The following is a 14,853-nucleotide window of genomic DNA, read 5'->3' on the forward strand; positions in this document are numbered from 1 at the left end:
AATTCTTCCTCATGTCACTCTTGCTGTCTGGTTGGTTGGTGTTCTTTGCCTCTGTCGATGATTTGACGCATATGTCCCTTTCAAATAAGAGATTCGATCTCCTCCTTGAGGTCGAAACATTTAGCTGTGTTATGACTATGATCCTAGTGAAAGTGACAGTATTTCTTCTTATCCATCTTTTCTAAGTCAGCTCTCATCTTGTTTGGCCACCTAAGAAATTTTTTGTCCTTAACCTCCATCAGTACTTGTTCTTGTGTGGTATTCAAATGAGTATATCTGCAGAACCGGCTTTCTGGGGGTCAGCTGGATCGAGGGATACTGCTCTGATCTTTATCCTTCCTCCTTTTGGAGATCATGTTGGGTGCCTCATTCCCTTCCTTTCTTTTCCTGTCTCTTGCCAAGTTGTTTTCTCCTTAAGTAGCTTTGCACACGCTAAATAATTCTTCTGCATTAGAATATTATTTTAACTTAGTTAGAGAGATCGACAAGAGTTATGAGCGGGTTCTTCCCAATCGAGAAAATGAACTTCCCTCGTTTGAGATTGGCCATCATGGGCGTGATGACGGCCTCATTAGAGTAGTTGTCCACCTGGACAGCCTCATCATTGAACCTTACAATATAATATTTCAAGAGTCCATCCTCTTTTTGTGTCACTGTGAGGAGGTGGGTCATGTGTTTCCTTATGTCCTTTCCCCCAATGAAATGGGTAGCAAACGCCATGTTGAGTTGCGAAAATGAGCCAATTGATTTTAGTTTTAGGTGCCTATACCACTTCCTGGCAGCTCCAACTAGCATTAGGGAGAACACCCTGTACATCACAGGTCTGGAAGCACCATGAAGCTCCATCCATGCTCTGAAGAAATTTAAATGCTCAGATCCCCCGAACTTGAATAAGGAATTATCTGGGGCATCCGAAATCTTTATGGTAATTAGGCTTGCATGATGTCGTCCGTGAATAGTGATTCGGTCTGCTCGAGTAGGGCGTCGATAGAGGCCGGGGCCTTAGTTTAGAAGGCTTGTTGAATATCCCCAAGCTGATCTCGGATTTCTTTCATCTCTCTCCCCCCTCCCCAAAGGAATCTCATTTTATGCCATGACCTCTGGAGCCTTTCCCCAAGCTCGCCTTCTTTTCTCTGGTGTATGCCACAAGTTTGAATCGGTGAGCTTGGTGGTTCCCAGAGTTTGTGCTAGGACATGCACACTTTCTCCTGGTTGGGCCTTCATGGCACGTGGCTTAAGGCGCGAAGTCATTGGGTGGGATTGTTCGGTTGTTGCTTCTAACTTCACGTGCTGATCAAAGGGAATTGTATGTTGTCTTTCCATCAACCTCATGGTGCGATTGATATTGCTGATCAGAGCCCCTACCTGATTTTCAAGGGAGATGAGCCGACTTCCCTAGTTTCAAGGGCGCTTGGCATTTACTAGTGATAGTGGCTGAGACCGGGGAACCGACTATGAAGCTTGGGGATTCTCAAGCTGTTCCTCCTACACAGGCTTGGTTGCGGCTGGTGTTCTTCCCTTCTTATTGGTCATTGTGGTAAGAGGGGAAGAACGCTGATCCCCATTGAAGTTGGAGAACTTTAATGGCTTTTCTATCGTTCTCATAGATGATGCCAAAATGTTGTTGCTTGAATTTGGATGGGCAGGGACTACACTTGTAGATGTATGAGTACCTGCAACAGTAGCATGCAAATGACAAAGTGGGCACCAATTATGGCCGGAGACCCTCCAATGCCTAAGTCAGGCCAATTAAATAATGGAAATGGGACTTGAGTTAAGATTTTTGTGCTTACCTCTTTTAATGGTCGTGGGTATATTTATAGGATGCTTAGGCGGCTTCTGAGTTAGTGTATCCTGCTAGGATACGCTGGACTTGTGTATCCTTGTTGAATCTGCTAGATACGCTGAAGGGGTCTATATTCGAATGTTGATCTGCTTTCAAAAGTATTGATGAGCTCGCATCGGTTGGCGTGATCTTTGGATAGGATTCTGCGAAATCTTTCATTTCTCTTTACAAGGCAGGATTCTATCCAATTATCCCACTTCTTAGGTGTGGGTCGATTTGATCAGCTTACCATGCGAATCTTCTTGCCAAGCTTTGCCCTTGAGCAGTTTAGCTTGGTGTTGGTCTTTTGAGGTCAACCTATCTCACCGTTGATGTCTCGATAATTTAAGGAGTTTTGTTCATATAATTCTTTAGTTGGTGCAGCTTCAAGATACTCATTCTATGATTGATTACATGTCTTACAATTTAGTCTTCCATAATAAGTACCATATCATATCTCCTTAAATAGTTTCGGCCATAAGAACTTCTTACATCGGTGGAATTCGTCATTAGCCACCATGGTAGTTTGACTAATACTCATTATTATTCATTAGGCCACCATGGGGGAGTAGTGGACTCTTACACGTGTACTATAACAGTAATTTGTTGGACTTATTCTTTTTAGAATACTTGTGAATTTTTTGATTACAATGGAATTCGATCATTAGAATATTTAAAAAGATCTTTCATTTGTATCTTATTAAAATCTTGTTCTCATATGACATCATTAGCTGCATCTAATATGGCTAAATTAGCGGTAAATAGAGATATAAACCTAAAATCCATTATAACACGTGAGTTCCGTCAACCGGTCCACAATATATGGGGAAAAGTGGGGACGATGGAAGTGGGCCACTCGCTAGATCATGTTGTTTATGTCATCTAACCCCTTCATCATGTGAGCCCCACTAAGGACGAAGGGAGAAATCGTATACCAACCTATTCCAAAATTTAGATGGGTCACGAGTGAATATATCGGTTTTAAGGGTGACTGTAAATTTCCCACCCTAGCGTGTCCCACCTGAGCTTTTGTTGGGGATGATTCTTGGAATAAATGGTGTACACGAGGAGGTAAACCAGATTCACAGTTTCGATTCCACGTTCACATCACGGGTGGGGTCCACATTGTTCGAACATATGGTAGTTTTCAACTACTTTCCCAATTTTTTCTGCCTCCCAACAGCCTTTTGATTAGTGAGGGTCCCCGTGGGCTTATTATAACAATTTTATTTATTTATTTATTATTTATTATTTTTATTTTTTTAAATGTGTATGGCCAGTGAGAGCTTTTAATGCCATTTTCCAACAATGGAATCTTTCTGCTTCTGATGAATGGAACATAAGTGGAGAGCCATGTAGTGGAATCGCCGTTGATTCATCAAATATCAGCAACCCTGGGATCAAATGTAATTGCTCATCCAACGGTGGATCCACCTGCCACATAACCCAAATGTACGTATACACTCAGATATGCTAACTTGGTGTGAAAATATTATTTATCAAGTGGACCATCTGGTGGGCCTTGGATGTTTATGATTGCCTATTCGATTTGGTCCTTGTGTAATGGCTCATCCATAGTGGGCCACCAGATGAATGGCTTGGATCATTTGAGGATAAATACTACGTGTACGTGAAGGTGTATTGGACTACCGATTCAGGAAGTCCTTCGGACTCTACTTATATTTTATTTTTATTGCTTTTCAGCAAACTGCAAGGGTTGCAGCTGAGAGGGGTAATTCCGGAAGAGCTCCAAAACCTGACTTTCCTCACGGATCTGTACACACTCTCTCTCTCTCTCTCCTCACGGATCTGTACACACTCTCTCTCTCTCTCTCTCTCTCTCTCTCTCTCTCTCTCTCTCTCTCTTCGTTTCGTTGTTGTTGGGGGACTGGTATGAAAAAACGCTTTGATACTCTGGCTGAGCGCTGTAGCTGATACTCAGGCACTAAGAAATTGTAAAAGTGGAGTATAATTAACTATGATCAACCGACCAAATGTTGGGACCCAGTTTAAATGGACTGTGGATAAAAACCTACACTTATTTAACTTCTTGAGTGGCCGCTTGGTGGATATTTGATGTGAAGTAGAAATGAAAGCCATTCAATGGTCTGGATTCCAAGGATATATATACATTGATCAAAGGTTGTGATCACTCAACCAATCAGTGGGTCTCGTTTTTTTGGCGGTTTACATTGAGTTAATTCATGCCACGCGTACACATTCTAGGGGGGGTGCAGCTTTTGTGGATACCTGACTGTGGGACCCAGCGTGATATGTGTACCTTACATCCACGACGTCCATTCTTTTGGACATTTGATTTTAGTAATTGATCCCAAAAATGAAGTAGATCCAAATCTCAGGTGGATCACACCACAGGAAAAGGTGTTGATTGACAGTTAAAAACTTATTGTGGGCTACAAAAGTCTTGGATCAAGCTGATATTCGTGTGGTCCCTTCATCTAGTTCTTTGTGACCTTATCAACAGGTTAGATGAAAAATAGATATTTCGGTGGTCCCCAAGAAAAATTTAATGGTGGGTATTCCATCACCACTGATTCCTGTGGTGTGGTCCATCTGAGATTTGGATGTACTTCATTTTTGGAATCATACACTAAAATGAGCTGTCAAAACCGATGGATGAGGTGGATGTCAGGCACATACATCAAGATGGGCCCCACAGTTAGCATCCACCGAAGTGGTGCCCCATTCTAGGTGCTTGGGTATGGGCTATCGTGCCGACTAATCTGGTCTCGATTCGAGTCACAACTCAGCCGAGTCATGGATGAATCGGTCCGACTCACCCCACTCTAGACTGACTCGTGGCGTTGAACTGGATCGGGTCAGATCGAGTCCAAATCAACTCAGACGAGTCACATTTAACTCATCCCATTCATCTATCCATGGGCCAGAGTGCAAGTCGGGTCAGACTCGGGAACATGTTTGAAAGATCGGGTCTTATTAGTAATTGGGCCGGGTACGTCTAATGGGGTCGGGTAGGGCTCTCAACTGCCCTGCCTTGGGTTGGCTTCGTCCAGAATTTTAAACTAAACGGGCCAGACCCGACGGGATGGACCTTTCCATTGACAGCCCTACGATGGACTCGGTCGATTACATATAAACCCAGGCTAAAGTTATTAACCATAGTCCCCTTGAGTCCTAAGATCACTCAAGCGGGCCCACTTTATTACCTGGCCCAGAAATCCAATGGATCCGCTCATGGGGTGAGCCACACATGTAAAAAAGAATAGGATGGCCAGGGAAATTGACCAATAGAAATGTACCCGTGTGGCCTATCGAGGATTTAGAGCGGGCCCCACCTGATGGGCGGCTTTGATTTAACATAAGTGTCACACATCATTAAGTGTTTTCTCTATATTGCAGGGATTTGTCACAAAATTTCTCCATTGCCAGCATTTATCGGTAGTTTGACGTCCATTCGCTCCTTGTTAGTCTCGAAATTTCTCCCACGGCGAAATATCCGCTGTTGTTGTTTTTGTCACTCATTAACAGTCCACGTGGCGTGATTTTTCCCTTCGAATTTGGAACATGATAGGATGTGACAAAGATGTTCTGATCGGAACCGTTGTTATACTGGGCCATCCAGTAGATGGGCCGCACCTCAAAATTAAAGGGGGGTGGACTGTCGTAGCCGTCGTATAAGTGGCCTGCAAAAGGAATGGTTGGCAGTCACGTTAAACCATTGTTCAATCCTTCCGAGTTTTCGTTTATAGCCAATCTGCACGGTAGCCCACAGGATCAATGGTCCCGATCACCATATGTTCGTCACGTGTACCTTAAAGAGGGAACTGCATATATAGAACTCTTATACAACAATGGTTAGGATTCGTCCGACCACTGATAGTTTCTGGATAGCCCACTCACATCTGCCAGAGAAAGTGGTGAGTAGAGATTTTCGGAAGCGGATCGCAGGATCCGTCCCGGCAGGGTGTGGGGCCCACCATGATGTATTGGTTTTTATCCACACCGTCCATCCATTTTAACAGGTCGTTAAAATCTTCTTAGGGCCCAAAATGATGTTCATATGTCATCCAACTCGTTCATAGGGTCACACAGACCTGAATAATGGGAAAAACCAAATATCAGCTTCATCCAGAATTTTGGGGTCCACCAAAACTAAGCTGGAAAATGGATGGATGGCATGGATAAAACACTTATATCATGGTGGGGCCCACAGAGTTTTGACACCAGCTAGGTGGTGTTGGAGTCATCAGCCAATCTGCATTCCTAGATAATCTTCATTATAGGACCTAACATTGGCCTGGTATAGATGTTCTACGTACACAAGGGGCATGCTGCCTGAAAAGGTTTGGCCGTACCACAAGTTAGCCTGCCTCCAGCTGCATGTTCAGTTCTCAAATGATAGTGAAATGCCGAGGGTTATTTTAGTAATTTAAGGCAAAAACAGGGGTATTGTTTAGATGAAATACCTACTTATTTATTTTCAGGGTTCTAAGATCAAATAACTTCTCTGGTTTGCTTCCATCTGAACTGAGGCTTTTGCCAAGTCTGCAACAACTGTAAACTCTTTTATATATATATATATATATATATATATATATATATATATATATATATAATTATTCTATTTAATTATCCTTCTACAGAAATGGCAATGAGGTGTTTAGAATTTCAAATTGCCACTTGACTTAATAGTGAGTAATATGCAGCAGTTTCCCCAGATTATATTAATAATATTTAGTAATTGATAAAAAAATAAATCAATAATTGTTTATTTTCAGGGATGTAAGCTCAAATAACTTCTTTGGTTCAGTCCAGTTGGGTAATCTGCCAAGTCTACAGCAACTGTAAGTTTTATTTTATTTTATTTCATTTTACTATTTAATTATTCTTCTTAAGAAATACCATAAAATGTGTGCGGAATTTCAAAATTTCCACTGAATTTGGTAGTGATTAAAATGCAACAATTCTTTTTTTTTTTTTTTTCCCTTTCTCTTTTTCAAGAACGATTAAAGTCAGTAACTATCCGTCCAATAAATTACTTTCAATCCATCATGATCATGCCACATCCAACCGTTGGAATAGGTTGGCTCCTCCGTAAAGATAGCATTGTACAAAAGGCAGTCCCACCCACGAATTAGGTCGATGGGACCATTACAACAATGTTTAACCATTAATAAATAATAAAATGTAATTAATTAATTATTTCCAGGAACAGAAGCCACAACAGCTATGCTGCAGAGCTCCCACCTGAGCTGGGGAATTTGTTAAGTCTGCAACAACTGTAAGTTCTGAGTTTTTTTTATTTTTATTTTTTATTAATTTAATTTAGCTATTCTTCTTCATAAATAGCATATGATGTGTTTGGTAGGATTAATATGTGGTAGGTTTTTTTTTTTTTTTTCTTCTTCTTGGGAAGGTTTCAATTTCAGCTGAGTGGACCATAAGTTACTGTCCACTCATTGAATTACTTCCAACCTATCTTAATCTTGTTTGATACATCCAACCCCTCCAATAAGTGGCTCCTCTATGTGGATAGCCTTATACAAAAATCAGCCCATCCACTCATTAGGTGGGCTAGACCATAACAATAATATTTAATGATTGATAAATAACGAAAAATATATAATTAATTATTTATTTGCAGGGATATAAGCCACAATAACTACTCTGGTTGGCTCCCACCTCAGTTGGGGGAATTTGTCAAGTCTGCAGCAATTGTAAGTTCTATATTTTTTAAATTTTAATTATCCTTCTTTAGAAATCCCATGTGATGTGTTGGAATTTTAAATGCCCCACTAGATTTGGGAGTGATTAATAGGTAATATTTTATTTTATTATTTTATTTATTTTTCCTTTTGAAAAGGTTTCAAGTCCAACCAGTTGGACCATAAGTTACTGTCCACTCAGTGACTCGCTTCCAGCCTACCATGTTCATGGACATCCTATCCAATAGCTTGGCTTCATGATGAGGATGGCCTTTGTAAAAAAATCAATCCCATCCTCTCACTAGGGGGGCTAGACCATAACATTAATGCTTTTCCATTGGTAAATAACACAACATAATTAATTAATTATTTTCAGGGTTATAAACTACAATTACTTCGCTAATTGGCTCCCACCTGACCTAGGGAAATTGGCAAGGCTGCAACAATTGTAAGTTCTTTTTTTTCTTCTTCTTCATCTTTTTCATATATTAGTATTTTTCTTTAGAAGTGCCATATGATGTATTTGGAATTTCAAATTTGCCATCATATTTGGCGGTGATTAATATGTGGTAATTATTATTATTATTATTGACAAGGTTTCTAGTCCAAGCAGTTGAACTATTAGTCATTATACACCTAGTGAATTACTTCCAACTGATCATGTTTGTGTGACATCCAACCTTCCAATAGGTTGGCTCCACCACGAGGATAGTCTTGTATAAAAATCAGTCCCATCCACTCATTAAGTGGTTCAGACCAACAACAATGTTTATTCATTAATAAATAACAAAATATAAATATTTATTTATTTTCAGGGATATAAGCCACAATAACTTTGCTAATTGGCTCCCACCAGAGTTGGGGAAGTTGTCAAGTCTGCAACAATTGTAAGTTCTGTTTATTTTTATTTTTAAATTTTATTTAAAGTATTCTTCTCCAGAAATACCATATGATGTGTTTGGAATTATGAATTTGCCACCCAATTTGGTAGTGGTTAATATGGGATAGTTTTATTTATTTATCTATTTTAGAAGGTGTTAAGTTCAAAACTTGTTGGACTATAAGTTATCATCCATCCCTTGAATCATTGCCAACCTATCATGTTTGTGATGATACCAACCCTTCTAATAGGTTGGCTTCGCCATGAGGATACCCTTGTACAAGAATCAGCCCCAACCTCTTATTAGGTGGGCTTTACCATTACAACAATATTTGACTATTGATGAATAACAAAGCATAATTATTTATTTCTTTTCAGGGATATAAGCTCCAATAATTTCATTGGTACGCTCCCACCTCAATTGGGGAATTTGGAAAGTCTGCAACAACTGTAAGTTTTTTTTTTTTTTTGGATTCAAATCTAATTAGTTATTCTTCTTAAAAAATGCCATAGGTTGTGTCTGGAATTTCGAATTTGCCATTGAATTTGGTAGTAATTAATACGTGCTGATTTTATATTTTATATTTTCTTTTTGAGAAGGTTTTAAGTTCAGCCATTTGGACTGTAAGTTACTATTCACCCAGTGAATTACTTGCAACCTATATATTTGCATGACATCCAACCTTTTAAGAGGTTGGCTCCACCATGAGGATAGATCAGTACAAAAATCAGTCACATGCACTTATTAGGTAGGACAGACCATAATAACAATGGTTAACCATTGATGAATAACTAAATATAGTTAGTCATTTATTTTCAGGAATATAAGCTACAATAACGTCAATGATTCACTCCCACTTGAACTGGGGAATTTGGCAAGTCTGTGACTACTGTAAGTTCTGTTTTTCTTTCTTTATTCTATTTAATTATTCTTCTTAATAATACCATTTGAAGTGTTTGGAATTTCAAATTTGTCATGAAATTTGGTGGTGATCAATATGTTGTAGTTTTATTTATTTATTCATTCATTTATTTTCTCTAAGATGGTTTCGAGTCCAATCAATTGGGCCATAATTCATTGTCCACTTAAGTACTTTCAACCTATCATGTTCATGTAATATCCAATCCTTCCAAATAGGTTGGCTCCACCCTGAAAATAGCCTTGCATAAAAATCAGCCCAATCTACTCATTAGGTGGACCAGATCATTAAAACAACGTTTAATTATTAATTAATTATTTTCAGGGATATAAGCTATAATAACTTTGCTGGTTTACACCCACTTGACCTCATAATTTTTCATGTCTACAACAATTATAGCTACTTTATTATTATTTTTTTTAAAAGAATAACAAAGCCTAGATCTTAGGGCCCGTTAGCTTCATTGAAAAGGGGGGGAATATTATAGCCTGAGACTAATTCGGGTGAAGCCAACACATGAACAAGGCTTGCCTATCGTAAGCTATACACGAGACCTACCAAAGAGGAAGCAAACAATAAAAACCCCCTCAAAGGAAAGCGGGAAAGGGGCGATCGAACAGCCACCCTAATTTGCCGCGTGCACTAGCCTGATAGAGCCAAGGTCCGCACACTCCAGTAAAACGAGGCCCCTTATGTGAATAGGGAGATTGCGAAGGTGCCTCCAATAAAATGGCATTTGGCACTCACTGGCCAGGCGGGCCAAACCATCAGCCAGGCCATTTCCTTCACGATAAATGAGTTTGATCGTTACATTACCTCTCGACATGAGGGATCTGATCGCTGACCCAGTCAGAGTGATGCCAGGAGAACGTCGATCTTACAGTCAGCATATCAACCGTAACTTTGGAATCCGATTCGATCTCGATAAACCAGAATTGAGGGTCAACTGAAGACCATCATGCACAACATGTAACTTCGCATGATTGTTAGAGCCGACTCTATAGGGCGACCCGAATGCAAACAAGAAAGCTCCTTGATCATTTCTGAGAATGCCTCCTCCCCCTGATGGCCCTGGATTACCCCTGGACGAGCCGTCGACATTAAGCTTCACCCAGTTAGCAAGCGGCTTGGCCCATGAAACAATCTCTACCAACATATGGCGGGGGATTTCCTGATTGCCGCCAACAAGAGTGGAGAGCGGCCTCCTTGAAGACGGGATGCCAGGCCGCTGCAACAGCCAATGTATTATGGCCTGGCCCATGAAACAATTATAGCTACTTTTATTTATTAAATTCTATTTAATTATTCTTCTTTAAAAATACCATATGATGTGTTTGGAATTTCAAATTTGCCTTTTAAATTTTCTATTTGAAAAGGTTTCAGCTTCAATCAATTGGACCATAAGTTACTGCACACCCAGTGAATAATTTACTACCCTATCATGTAGAAAAGGTAGTCTCTAATTTTTTATAAATAAAATAAAATATTTTTATTTTTATTTAATTTAATGTGAATAAATGGTAGATATTGTGGAATATGTGTTTGCTAAACTAAACTTTTCCTGCTACCTAATAAATTACCAAGTAGACCTAAATTTTACAATGTGATGGTTCGTTTATATGCACACAATTATTGTTCACGAGGCATAAATGTAGGTCACAGGTCATGGGCCTGCTTAATTCATATGGGACCCCCAAAAAGTCACATTGGACGGTTAATTCTGACTGGCTGATTGATTGATGAAAACTAGTCGATGGTTGAGATGAAAAATAGTCAACAGTTTGAAATGAACATACAAGTGTGCCTTGATAAAAGGTCAGGATGGTCTAATCAATCTGCTTTAGGGATGTGCCCTTCACCAGTGGGTACCACTGTTTGGGCGGTTTGGATTGATGTATTTGTGAGCCATGTGGTAGTAGCTGGGTGCATGCCCATTGATCTCATATCTCCTCTCTCCCCAGCCGCTCATCCTTCTCCCTCAGCACATGAAGATCCAAACCGTTCATCTAGAAGCTCTCATGGTGTAAGCTCAATATGAAAAGAATTGCATTGGTTGGGGATCATCACGCTCATATGAAGGCGAGGATTTAAAATTTTCCACATGGGCCATCTACCGTGGGAACTCTAGATGAACGGTCTGACTAGTGCAGGCGGTGGGGCACATCTTGTCGTGAAGCCACGTCTTTCCGGCCAACTTGCCTCGTTTATGGGAATCTGTACCATTAAAAATGGTAGGCCCCACCATGAAGGCACCTGGCACAAAAATCAGGCCATACCTCTCAACAGGTGAGACGCACGGTTAGAATGAGTGGATAACCGATGGTCTGGACTGAGTTTCATCATAGGACCTAACATTGATATGTTATGGACTGACATGGCTGCACCACAAGTTAGCTTACTTCCAGCTACATGTTCAGTACTTTTCAATTGACAGAGAAGGTTATTGTACTTATTTCAGGTGAAAATAGGGGTTTCTTTTAGAGATAAAATAACTGTTTATTTATTTATTTCCAGGGCTATAAGTGCAAATAACTTCTCTGGTTTGCTACCACCTGAGTTGGGGAATTTTACAAGTCTGCAAGAACTGTAAGTTCATGTATATTTTCAATTTAATTATTCTTTGTCAGAATTGCCATATGATTTGCTGGAATTTTGAATTTTCCACCCAATGTGGTAGTAATTAATATGCATTAATTTTTTTTAATTATTATTTTCTTTTTGAGAAGGTTTCAAGTCCAACCAGTTGCACCGAAGTTACTGACTACCCAGTGAATTACTTCTAACCTATCATGTTGGTGTGATATCCAACCCTTCCAATAGGTTGGCTCCACCATGGGGATAGCCTTGTAAAAAAAATAAAATCAGCCCCATCCACTTATTTGGTGGGCCATAATATAATGTTGAGAGTCAAATATTGGATATTAAACTCCCATTATTACCTGATTTCACTACAAGAAAGAGGGTTTTTAGCGACGAAACTTTTAGCGACGACATTTTTTTTCGTCGCTAAAAGTGACTTTCAGCAACGAAATAAATTTTCGTCGCTAAAAGACTACCTTTAGAGACGAGACTTTTAGCGACGAAAGTTTTCGTAGCTAAAAATCGTGGACGAGACTTTTGGCGACGAAAATATTCGTCGCTATAGGCTCAAAACATTTTTTTGGACGTTTACTTTTAGCTACGAAACTTTTCGTAGCTAAAAATCATGTATGGGACTTTTAGCGACGAAACAGTTCGTCGCTAAAAGTAATTTCCCGCTTGAGTTTTAGCGACGAATATTTTCGTCGCTAAAAATCAGAAATTTGCTTTTGGCAACGAAAACTTTCGTTGCTAAAAGTATGCTGTATTCCACTTTGTGAGTAAAGTATAGAAGAGTTTTAGCGACGAATATTTTCGTCGCTAAAAATGAAGAGTCTGCTTTTAATAACGAAAACTTTCGTCGTTAAAAGTGTCCAGTTTGAAAATTTTGGCCCTAACTTTTAGCAACGAACCAAAACCGTCGCTAATAATTTTCCCGCTTTATTAAAAATTTTCCCGCTAAAAGTTTTAGCAACGAATATTTTCGTCGCTAAAAGAGTTGTGTATTTCGGTTTGAAATTGTAGGCCCTGACTTTTAGCAACGAAAAGTTGCGTCGCTAAAAGTAATTTCCCGCTTTTTCAAAAATTTTCCCTCTTAAGAGTTTTAGGAACAAAGGAAAAAAAAATTACTTTTAGCGACAAAAATTTTCGTCGCTAAAAGTGTTATGTATTTCGGTTACGCCCTGACTTTTAACGACAAACCAAAACCATTGCTGATAATATTTTTAGCGATAAAAATGTTCGTCGCTAAAAGTAATGTTGCTTTTGAATAATAAATAGGAAATTTGAAATTTTTGAGAAAAAAATTATGATATGAGAAATTTTTTGAGATTTTTAAAATAAAAATTCTAAATTTGTATTTTAATTTTTTTGAAATATTTTATAATAAAAATGATATTTTATTAAAAGAGTAAAAAAATATACATTTTGGAAAAAATGTTATTTTTAAATGCAAATTGAAATTTATCTGTGAAAAATAAAATTACTATATTATTAGGGAGATCCACTAATTGAACCTTTAATCAACTCTTTTTGGACAATTTAATCAGTTTAGATTGTACAGTAAATAACTTCAGATGTTTAAATCAAATTCACCAATTTCTCTCAAATTGGATCACTTGCCCTCAAATTTTGAAATCGAACGTTCAAATCCTTGATTTTGTTGGAAAAACATGAAGAATCAAGCATTTCTCACCTCTTGGAACTAATTTGGTACGATTTGAACAAAAAAAAAATGGAGCAAAATGCAAAAATATCACAATGTTTGAGAAAAACTTTGACAATGTTTGAGAAAAACTTTAAAAAAAAAATGATGCTTTTGGAAAAAAAAGAAATCAACATTTTGAAATTTTTGAGGAAAAAATTATAATATGAGAAATTTTTTGAGATTTTTAAAATAAAAATTCTAAATTTGTATTTTAATTTTTTTTGAAATATTTTATAATAAAAATGATATTTTATTAAAAGAGTAAAAAAATATACATTTTGGAAAAAATGTTATTTTTAAATGCAAATTGAAATTTATCTGTGAAAAATAAAATTACTATATTATTAGGGAGATCCACTAATTGAACCTTTAATCAACTCTTTTTGGACAATTTAATCAGTTCAGATTGAACAGTAAATAACTTCAGATGTTTAAATCAAATTCACCAAATTCTCCCAAATTGGATCACTTGCCCTCAAATTTTGAAATCGAACGTTCAAATCCTTGATTTTGTTAGAAAAACATGAAGAATCAAGCATTTCTCACCTATTGACACTAATTTGGTACGATTTGAACAAAAAAAAATGGAGCAAAATGCAAAAATATCACAATGTTTGAGAAAAACTTTGACAATGTTTGAGAAAAACTTTAAAAACAAAATGATGCTTTTAGAAAAAAAAAAATCAACATTTTGAAATTTTTGAGGAAAAAAAATAAAATATGAGAAAATTTTTTAGATTTTGAAAATAAAAATTCAGAATTTGTATTTTTAAATTTTTTTTTTTGAAATATATTATAATAAAACATCATGGTGACCCATGGGTTTGCCATATCCCGGGACAAATTCATCAGGTTTGTTTGGCTCGTTTGGCATATCATGGGATTTTACCATCCCATCCCTCCTAATCCCTCTTAATCTGCTTGGCCAAACAGGCCCTGAATGTATTTGGTCTATCTATGTCATCCATTCGTTTTTCTATCTAATTTAAGGAGTTGAGCTCAAAAGAACAAGTGGATCATATCACTGGAAACAATGGGGATAATAATTTCCACCGTAAAAACCTTTCTAGGCCCCACAATGATGTTTATTTGTCATCCAACCTAGTTCATAAGATCATACAGACATAGATGAAGTTAAAACACAAATATAAGCTTAATCCAAAACTTCTAGGGCTCCCAAGAATTTTTCAAATGTAGATGTTCAATTCAATTGTATCCTGTTGTGTGGTCCTTATGAACATTGGATATGCCTCATT

The 14,853-nt window shown here is 37.9% G+C and overlaps 1 protein-coding gene across 1 annotated transcript; it reads left to right on the forward strand.

Annotated features, from left to right (window-relative positions):
* Nucleotides 1-1,454: 1,454 nt before the first annotated feature.
* Nucleotides 1,455-9,279, forward strand: LOC131236085 (leucine-rich repeat receptor protein kinase EMS1-like). The gene is made up of 9 exons (XM_058233202.1): nt 1,455-1,537; nt 3,530-3,601; nt 6,292-6,363; nt 6,586-6,651; nt 7,017-7,088; nt 7,889-7,960; nt 8,328-8,399; nt 8,771-8,842; nt 9,213-9,279. The coding sequence occupies exons 1-9, from the start codon at nt 1,455-1,457 to the stop codon at nt 9,277-9,279; spliced, it is 648 nt and encodes a 215-aa protein (XP_058089185.1).
* The last annotated feature ends 5,574 nt before the right edge of the window (nt 9,280-14,853 follow it).

Source organism: Magnolia sinica, unplaced genomic scaffold (assembly GCF_029962835.1).
Source record: "Magnolia sinica isolate HGM2019 unplaced genomic scaffold, MsV1 ctg208, whole genome shotgun sequence".
Classification (NCBI taxonomy): Eukaryota; Viridiplantae; Streptophyta; class Magnoliopsida; order Magnoliales; family Magnoliaceae; genus Magnolia; species Magnolia sinica.